Source organism: Oncorhynchus mykiss, chromosome 7 (genome assembly GCF_013265735.2).
Source record: "Oncorhynchus mykiss isolate Arlee chromosome 7, USDA_OmykA_1.1, whole genome shotgun sequence".
Lineage (NCBI taxonomy): Eukaryota > Metazoa > Chordata > Actinopteri > Salmoniformes > Salmonidae > Oncorhynchus > Oncorhynchus mykiss.
This window is the reverse complement of record NC_048571.1, coordinates 16,823,347-16,833,346: the sequence shown is the minus strand read 5'-3', so window position 1 is coordinate 16,833,346 and position 10,000 is coordinate 16,823,347. Positions and strand designations below refer to the sequence as shown.

Sequence of the window (10,000 nt, the reverse complement as noted above, 5' to 3'; positions counted from 1 at the left end):
TATTATATGCACAACGTTAAGGATGGAGACTTCATACCTGTAGTGTAAATACTTTTCAAGTCACAGTATTTCTTTTATACCAGTTTTAATGACATCACAGAATAAAAAACAACATGACATTAGTTTCCTTTTGCTCCCCGCTGACCATTCCCTACATTCTTATGGTAGAAATATTGATCCAATATATACTTTTGACCGTGTTAGAGTTTAAGAGGGAAAACTGTCTGTGAAACAATGACATTCCTTTGGTTGATACTAAAGGGGGAGAAAGATCCCCCCTCTCTCCTGTAATTTACAACAGGGCGTGAACTGTCAAACCGGCCCAGTACCCTCCTCCTCTGGTGTGTGAAGGTCTGGTTATTGTCAATCATTGCAAAGCTGATCTGACCCATTGTGATCCTCACAGGACAGTAATGCCAACACACACACACACACACACACACACACAGATATACACACACACACTGAGATATACACACACACACACAGAGATATACACACACTGAGATATACACAAACACACATGCTGAGATATACACACACATTCTGAGACAGAAACAACGTTGGGCTCTACCTGTGATAACGCTGTGTGTCCATAGAGAGGGAGTCCAGTGGGAAGCCATAGACTGGATGGATAACGCTGAGTGTCTGGACCTCATAGAGAAGGTAAGAGACCAAAGTTGTCTCCCAAATGGCATTCTACAGATAGGATCTTAATTTGAGCCAGTGTGAATTATTATGTGGGAAAATCAAGTCTGATAAAATTTCAAAGTGTAATTACAAACTTCAGAAGCCTTTTTAAATCTGAAATACACTACAAGTTTAAAATGTCCTGTATTGTAAGAAAGTTCTCCTGCTACAGGGAGATACAGTGCCTTGCGAAAGTATTCGGCCCCCTTGAACTTTGCGACCTTTTGCCACATTTCAGGCTTCAAACAAAGATATAAAACTGTATTTTTTTGTGAAGAATCAACAACAAGTGGGACACAACCATGAAGTGGAACGACATTTATTGGATATTTCAAACTTTTTTAACAAATCAAAAACTGAAAAATTGGGCGTGCAAAATTATTCAGCCCCCTTAAGTTAATACTTTGTAGCGCCACCTTTTGCTGTGATTACAGCTGTAAGTCGCTTGGGGTATGTCTCTATCAGTTTTGCACATCGAGAGACTGAAAGTTTTTCCCATTCCTCCTTGCAAAACAGCTCGAGCTCAGTGAGGTTGGATGGAGAGCATTTGTGAACAGCAGTTTTCAGTTCTTTCCACAGATTCTCGATTGGATTCAGGTCTGGACTTTGACTTGGCTATTCTAACACCTGGATATGTTTATTTTTGAACCATTCCATTGTAGATTTTGCTTTATGTTTTGGATCATTGTCTTGTTGGAAGACAAATCTCCATCCCAGTCTCAGGTCTTTTGCAGACTCCATCAGGTTTTCTTCCAGAATGGTCCTGTATTTGGCTACATCCATCTTCCCATCAATTTTAACCCTCTTCCCTGTCCCTGCTGAAGAAAAGCAGGCCCAAACCATGATGCTGCCACCACCATGTTTGACAGTGGGGATGGTGTGTTCAGGGTGATGAGCTGTGTTGCTTTTACGCCAAACATAACGTCTTGCATTGTTGCCAAAAAGTTCAATTTTGGTTTCATCTGACCAGGGCACCTTCTTCCACATGTTTGGGGTGTCTCCCAGGTGGCTTGTGGCAAACTTTAAACGACACTTTTTATGGATATCTTTAAGAAATGGCTTTCTTCTTGCCACTCTTCCATAAGGCCAGATTTGTGCAATATACGACTGATTGTTGTCCTATGGACAGAGTCTCCCACCTCAGCTGTAGATCTCTGCAGTTCATCCAGAGTGATCATGGGCCTCTTGGCTGCATCTCTGATCAGTCTTCTCCTTGTATGAGCTGAAAGTTTAGAGGGACGGCCAGGTCTTGGTAGATTTGCAGTGGTCTGATACTCCTTCCATTTCAATATTATCGCTTGCACAGTGCTCCTTGGGATGTTTAAAGCTTGAGAAATCTTTTTGTATCCAAATCCGGCTTTAAACTTCTTCACAACAGTATATCGGACCTGCCTGGTGTGTTCCTTGTTCTTCATGATGCTCTCTGCGCTTTTAACGGACCTCTGAGACTATCACAGTGCAGGTGCATTTATACGGAGACTTGATTACACACAGGTGGATTGTATTTATCATCATTAGTCATTTAGGTCAACATTGGATCATTCAGAGATCCTCACTGAACTTCTGGAGAGAGTTTGCTGCACTGAAAGTAAAGGGGCTGAATAATTTTGCACGCCCAATTTTTCAGTTTTTGATTTGTTAAAAAAGTTTGAAATATCCAATAAATGTCGTTCCACTTCATGATTGTGTCCCACTTGTTGTTGATTCTTCACAAAAAAATACAGTTTTATATCTTTTTGTTTGAAGCCTGAAATGTGGCAAAAGGTCGCAAAGTTCAAGGGGGCCGAATACTTTCGCAAGGCACTGTATATAGGGAGATATGTATTCCCTATTGAGTCCATTACTTGGGCCCATGGGGTTCTGGCCAAAAAGAGTGCACTATATAGGGAATAGGGTGCTATTTAGGATTCAGCCCAACACTGGGGCTGATGTAATGTTAATGGGAAGTAGATTTAATCTGATGTTTTGGTTGTGTGTCTCTCTGCCAGAAACTTGGGATGCTAGCGTTGGTCAACGAGGAGAGTCGCTTCCCCAAAGGGACAGACTTCACACTGCTGGAGAAACTACACAGCAGGCACTCTGTGAGTCATACAGTACACACACACACAGACCCACACAAACAACCCCGCCCCACCCAACATAACACACACACACACACACACCACAGATGGCTGGTGACACCTTCATTGGGGAGGATTGGCTCATATTCATGGCTGGAACAGAGTGTACTTAATGGTATAAAACTCATCAAACACATAGTTTGATAGCAATCCATTCACTCTATTCCACCATTATTATGCGCCGCCCTCCCCTCACCAGCCTCCTGTGACACACATGCTACTATGTGACATTCATTCATATGGTGGGATATAACTTGTCTCCTTCTCCCTCTGCAGACAAACCCTTACTATGTGAAGCCTCGACTGGCTGACCATCAGTTTGGCATCAGGCACTATGCTGGAGAGGTTCTGTATGATGTCACCGGGGTTCTGGAGAAGAACAGAGATACATTCAGAGACGACATCCTCAACATGCTGAAGGAGAGCAAACTGGACTTCATCTATGATCTGTTTGAGAGAGTAGGCAGCAGGAACAGTGAGGAGACTCTGAAGATGGGAACAGCCAGACGCAAGCCTACCGTCAGCTCACAGTTTAGGGTGAGAGAAGTTGTGTGTGTGTGTGTGTGTGTGTGTGTGTGCGTGTGTGTGTGTGTGTGTGTGTGTGTGTGTGTGTGTACTGATTCTCTGTGTCTCTCTCAGGACTCTCTCCATTCCCTCATGGGCACTCTGAGCGTGTCCAACCCTTTTTTTGTGCGCTGCATCAAACCCAACAACGAGAAGGTTAGTATCATCTATTACATATCTATGTCTTTCACACTACATATCTATATTAACCCCAAAAGTCCTACCTATCACCTTACATAAACTACATGACCAAAGGTATGTGGACACCTGCTCGTCGAACTTCTCATTCCAAAATCATGGGCGTTAATATGAAGTTGGTCCCCTCTTTTCTGCTATAACAGCCTCCACTAGATGTTGGAACATTACTGCGGGGACTTGCTTCCATTCAGCCACATTCATCCCAAAGGTGTTTGATGGGGTTGAGGTCAGGGCTCTGTGTGGGCCAGTCAAGTTCTTCCACACAGATCTTGACAAACCATTTCTATATGGACCTTGCTTTGTGCACGGGGGCATTGTCATGCTGAAATAGGAAAGGGCCTTCCCCAAACAAAGTTGGAAGCACAGAATCGTCTACAATGTCATTGTATGCTGGAGAGTTAAGATTTCCACAGCCCCAGTCCATTATTCCTCCTCTACCTAACTTTACAGTTGGCACTATGCATTCAGGCAGGTAGCATTCTCCTGGCCAAACCCAGATTTGTCTGTTGGACTGCCAGATGGTGAAGCGTGATTCATCACTCCAGAGAACGCGTTTCCATTGCTCCAGAGTCCAATGGCGGAGAGCTTTACACCACTCCAGCCGATGCTTGGCATTGTGCATGGTGATCTTAGGCTTGTGTGCGGCTGCTTGGCCATCGAAGCCCATTTCATGAAGCTCCTGACGACCAGTTATTGTGCTGATGTTGCTTCCAGAAGCAGTTTGGAACTTAGTAGTTGGTGTTGCAACCGAGGACAGACGATTTTTACGCGCTTCAGCACTCAGCGGTCCCGTTCTGTGAGCTTGTGTGGCCTACCACTTCGCGGCTGAGCCGTTGTTGCTCCTAGACATTTCCACATCACAATAACAGCATTTCCAGTTGACCGGGGCAGCTCTTGCAGGGCAGAAATTTGACGAACTGACTCCTTGAAAAGGTGGCATCCTATGATGGTGCCACGTTGAAAGTCACTGAGCTCTTCAGTAAGGCCATTCTAGTGTCAAGGTTTGTCTATGGAGATTGCATGGCTGTGTGCTCGATTTTATACACCTGTTAGCAACAGGATGGCTTGAACTAGCTGAATCCACTTATTTGAAGGTGTGTCCACATACTTTTGTATACACTACCGGTCAAAAGTTTTAGAACAGCTACTCATTCAAGGCTTGTTCTTTATTTTTACTATTTTCTACATTGTAGAATAATAGTGAAGACATCAAAACTACGAAATAGCACATATGGAATCATGTAGTAACCAAAAAAAATCAAAATATATTTTATATTTGAGATTCTTCAAATAGCCACCCTTTGCCTTGATGACAGCTTTTTACACTCTTGACATTCTGTCAACCAGCTTCATGAGGTAGTCACCTGAAATGCATTTCAATCAACATTTGTGCCTTTTAAAAAGTTAATTTGTGGAGTCTATTTCCTTCTTAATGCATTTGAGCCAATCAGTGTTGTGACAAGGTAGGGGGGTATTCAGAAGATAGCCCTGTTTGGTAAAATACCATATTATGGCAAGAACAGCTCAAATAAGCAAAGACAAACGACAGTCCATCATTACTTTATGACGTGAAGGTCAGTCAATACGGAACATTTCTTCAAGTGCAGTCGCAAAAACCATCATGATGAAATTGTCTCTCATGAGGACCGCCACAGGAAAGGAAGACCCAGAATTACCTCTGCTGCAGAGGATACGTTCATTAGAGTTACCAGCCTCAGAAATTGAAGCCCAAATAAATGCTTCACAGAGTTCAAGTAACAGACACATCTAAACATCAACTGTTCAGAGGAGACTGCGTGAATCAGGCATTCATGGTCGAATTGCTGCAAAGAAACCACTACTAAAAGACACCAATAATAAGAAGAGACTTGCTTGAGCCAAGAAACACGATCAATGGACATTAGACCGGAGGAAATGTGTCCTTTGGTCTGTAGTCCAAATTGGAGATTTTTGGTTCCAACCGCCATGTCTTTGTGGGACGCGGTGTGGGTGAACGGATGATTTCTGCATGTGTATTTCCCACCGTGAAGCATGGAGGAGGAGGTGTGATGGTGTGAGGGTGCCTTGCTGGTGGCACTGTTTGTGATTTATTTAGAATTCAAGGCACACTTAACCAGCATGGCTACCACAGCATTCTGCAGCGATCCGCCATCCCATCTGGTTTGGGACAATCCCCCGACCTCAACCAAATTGAGATGGTTTGGGATGAGTCTGACCGCAGAGTGAAGGAAAAGCAGCCAACAAGTGCTCAGCATATGTAGGAACTCCTTCAAGACTGTTGTAAAAGCATTCCAGGTGAAGCTGGTTGAGAGAATGCCAAGAGTGTGCAAAGCTGTCATCAATGCAAAGGGTGGATATTTGAAGAATCTCAAATATAAAATATTTTGATTTGTTTAACACTTTTTTGGTTACTACAAGATTCCATATGTGTTATTTTATAGTTTTGATGTCTTCACAATTATTCTACAATGTAGAAAATAGTAAAAATTAAGAAAAACCCTTGAATAAGGTGGTGTTAGGTGTTCTAAAACTTTTAACCAGTAGTGTATATGGTATACCTTTGTAAGACACTCTTTACCAGACATCAAGCTCCTTGAACATAGGGTGACACAAATGTATATCAGAACAACTTATTGTAACCAAACACCTCTGACCTGTGACCCGTGTAGAACCCTAGCGTGTTTGACCCGGAAGTGGTTCTGAACCAGCTGAGGTATTCTGGAATGTTAGAAACAGTTAAGATCCGCCGGGCCGGCTTCCCTGTCCGCAGAACCTTCAAAGACTTCATCAGCCGGTCAGTGTGTGTGTGTGTGTGCGTGCGTGCGTGCCTGTCTGTCTGTCTGTCTGTCTGTCTGTCTGTCTGTCTGTCTGTCTGTCTGTGTGTCCGTGTGTCTGTCTGTGTCAGTGTGTCTGTCGGTGTCAGTGTCAGTGTCAGTGTCAGTGTCTGTCTGTCTGTCTGTCTGTCTGTCTGTCTGTCTGTCTGTCTGTCTGTCTGTCTGTCTGTCTGTCTGTCTGTCTGTCTGTCTGTCTGTCTGTCTGTCTGTCTGTGTCAGTGTGTCTGTCTGTGTGTCTGTCTGTGTCCGTCTGTCTGTCTGTGTCGGTGTCAGTGTCAGTGTCAGTGTCTGTCTGTCTGTCTGTCTGTCTGTCTGTCTGTCTGTCTGTCTGTCTGTCTGTCTGTCTGTGTCAGTCTGTCTGTCTGTCTGTCTGTCTGTCTGTCTGTCTGTGTCAGTGTGTCTGTCTGTCTGTCTGTCTGTCTGTCTGTCTGTCTGTCTGTCTGTCTGTGTCTGTCTGTCTGTCCGTTTGTGTGTGTCTGTTTGTGTGTGTCTGTTTGTGTCAGTGTGTGTGTGTGTGTCTGTCTGTCTGTCTGTCTGTCTGTCTGTCTGTCTGTCTGTCTGTCTGTCTGTCTGTCTGTCTGTCTGTCTGTCTGTCTGTGTCAGTGTGTCTGTCTGTGTGTCTGTGTGTCTGTCTGTCTGTCTGTCTGTCTGTCTGTCTGTCTGTCTGTCTGTCTGTCTGTCTGTCTGTGTGTGTCTGTTTGTGTCAGTCTGTCTGTCTGTGTCAGTGTGTGTGTGTCAGTGTGTGTGTGTCTGTCTGTCTCTTCCCCCTGTGCCTCTTTTTGTAATTCTCTCTCTCTGGGCTAGTGTATGTAAATAAACTTAGTTTGTTTTAACTTTGTTACTCTTTCACTTCCTCTTTCTCCACCCCTGTCTTCCTCTCTCTCAGGTATCAGATCATTCTACAAGAGAAGGGGGGTGGAGCGGGGGATGATAAGAAGAGGAGTACAGACCTGCTGACCAAATACGACCGTGCCAAGAAGGAGTGGCAGCTGGGAAAGACCAAGGTAAGACTGCAGCAGAACTTTAGTGGAACCTGTGGATACCAACAGATGTTGAAGTGACATTTCACCCTGCCCACCTGACCCCTCAACCTCTCACCCATGACGTCACACCTCCGACCTGTAGGTGTTTATGAAGGAGTCTCTGGAACAGCATCTGGAGAAAGAGAGAGACGAGGTTCGCCGTAAAGCAGGCATGGTCATCAGAGCCCACATCCTCACCTACACCGCCAGGAAGCACTTTAAGCGTGTGAAGGAGAGCGTCGTCACCCTCCAGGGGTACCTTCGTACCCACATACAACGGAAATGGTTTCTACGGCGATGCTTGGCGACGCGGGTACTCCAAAAACACAGACGAGGACAGGTGGCCCGCGCAAGCTGCCGTCAACTCAGAGACGAGAGGAGGAAGAGAGAGGAGGAGGAGAGGAAGAAGAGAGAACAGGAGGAGGGAGGCGTAGAGGCCGCTCAGGGTTCTGAGGTGAGCTTTCTCTTCTCTACTCTTTTCTCTGCTCACCCCTCTTTTAGAAAATGGTCTGGTCCTGAGGCCAATGACTATCATAGGAATGGGCTCATCCATGTCATCAGACATGAGATGACACCTGACGTTCTTTATAATTTCCTCTCTTTCTCTCCCTCTCCACTCCATTGTGTCTCTCTCCCTTTCCTCCCTCCGCCTCCTCCCTCTCTCCCTTTCCAGAAGAAGGAAGGAAAGACGGAAGAAGAGGCCCGTCAGATGGAGGAGATCTTGCGTATAGAGTTGGAGATCGAGCGCCTACAGAAACAGAGGGAGGATGGGGTCTCCCAGCTCTGTGAGTCCTCCAGGCAGGAGCTCCGGCTACGCCGGGACGCAGAGATCAAGAGGCTGAAGAAGGAGGCCTCTCGTAAGGCCACAGAACTAATCGACCTCCTGGACTTTGGAGGTCTGGATCCCAGTTTAGCCACCGCTGCTAGCGCTAGCGCAGAGGTTGGTGTTCCGTATTTCCTGAAGAGTGTTGAGGTTGTTCTAATTACGTCCCTCTCCTGTGTTAAGTTGGATATGCTTAAAACATAAAACCTGGCCTTATCTGCCCTGATCCTAACCCGTTGTCTCCCTGCCCTCCAGCGGCTCCAGGAGGGGCCAGGCATGGCCACAGCCGGAACCCAGGAGGAGGAGGTTGATGAGGGCTTCCATGCCGAGGAGGAGTGCACTGTCCCTCTCCTCCCAGACTTCCCTCCTCCAGCCGAGGCTGACGCTGCCGTGGACCAGGATATGTTCGCCCACCTGCCTCCCCCTCCACCTGCCTTCGCTGAGGGCTCTACTGCTACACCACCTCCCCCTCTCCTCGATTCATCCTCACCCACTCCCGTCCCTCCCCCGCCTCCCCCCTTACCAGCTGGAGATGGCTCTGACACCCCTCTCCCACCTCCCCCCCCACCACTGCCTCCTGAAGAGGGGGAGGGAAAAGGAAAAGAGGGGGAGAAAAAAGAGGGTGATGGAGGGAGGACGAGTATCTTGAGCCTCGGAGAAGGGGAGGAGCCGATCTACAGCATGCCGGTCGACAGCGGCGAATCAGATTACGACGAGGAGGAGGGCTCTGTCACCGCGGGAGACGATGGTTCCGCATCCGGGCAGAATAGCAACAGAGGCAGCGCGGCCATGACAGAGGAAGAAGCTCTGAGGAAGTCCACGTGCACCAACGCCAGCATAGAGTCATACAAGGGCAGCTCTGACTCAGTTAGTACACACACACATATTCACACATACACACACACAAACACACACATTCACACATTATTGCTGTGTATATTTATGAGGCATATTGGACGTACATGTAATTGCCAAAATAAAGGAAACACCAACATAAAGTGTCTTAATAGGGCGTTGGGGCACCACGAGACAGAACAGCTTCAACCCACCTTGGCATAGATTTGACAAGTGTCTGGAACACTATTAGAGGAATACGACACCATTCTTCCACAATAAATTCCATAATTTGGTGTTTTGTTGATGGTGGTAGACAACTCTGTCTCAGGCGCCGCTTCAGATTCTCCCATAATCTCCCAATTTGGTTGAGATCTGGTGACTGAGACGGACATCGTATGTCGTGAAACATCAGCAATTTGAGCAGTCTTTGTCACTGAAGCTCCTGCCAAACGTGCTCCAACAGTCACCTCTCTGTCAAAGTCACTGAGATCTCTTCTTCTAGCCATGGTCACCAAAATAATGGGCAACTGGGTCTGCCAACCATTTTTATACATAACCATAAGCATGATGGGATGTTAATTCCACACCTGTGTGGAAGCACCTGCTTTCAGTACACTTTGAATCCCTTATTTACTAAAGTGTTTCCTTTATTCTGGCAGTTACCTGTGTGTGTGTATATATATATATAGATATATAGATATATAGATATTGAGGTATATATCTGTGTTGTCCAGTACATAGAGAGTGATGATGAGCATGATGGGCTGTTGGACACAGATGAGGAGGTACACAACGGCAGGGTCACTCTTCTCAACGGGAACGGACCTCCGTACTTCCATAGCTACCTCTACATGAAGGGTGAGTACAAACACACACACAAACACACACACACCTACAAACACACACACACCT

At 46.1% G+C, this 10,000-nt stretch overlaps 1 protein-coding gene across 2 annotated transcripts in view; it reads left to right on the top strand.

Moving 5' to 3' along the window:
* LOC110528795 (unconventional myosin-X) overlaps nt 1-10,000 on the top strand; it is an 85,154-nt gene that overhangs the window by 59,473 nt on the left and 15,681 nt on the right. For both annotated transcript variants that reach the window (XM_036982808.1, XM_036982807.1), the window contains exons 14-23: nt 600-666; nt 2,679-2,771; nt 3,087-3,347; nt 3,450-3,530; nt 6,242-6,366; nt 7,293-7,410; nt 7,532-7,882; nt 8,102-8,368; nt 8,507-9,118; nt 9,823-9,946. In XM_036982808.1, the coding sequence (XP_036838703.1) occupies nt 600-666; nt 2,679-2,771; nt 3,087-3,347; nt 3,450-3,530; nt 6,242-6,366; nt 7,293-7,410; nt 7,532-7,882; nt 8,102-8,368; nt 8,507-9,118; nt 9,823-9,946 (2,099 nt within the window). The remainder of the gene's footprint in view (nt 1-599; nt 667-2,678; nt 2,772-3,086; nt 3,348-3,449; nt 3,531-6,241; nt 6,367-7,292; nt 7,411-7,531; nt 7,883-8,101; nt 8,369-8,506; nt 9,119-9,822; nt 9,947-10,000) is intronic.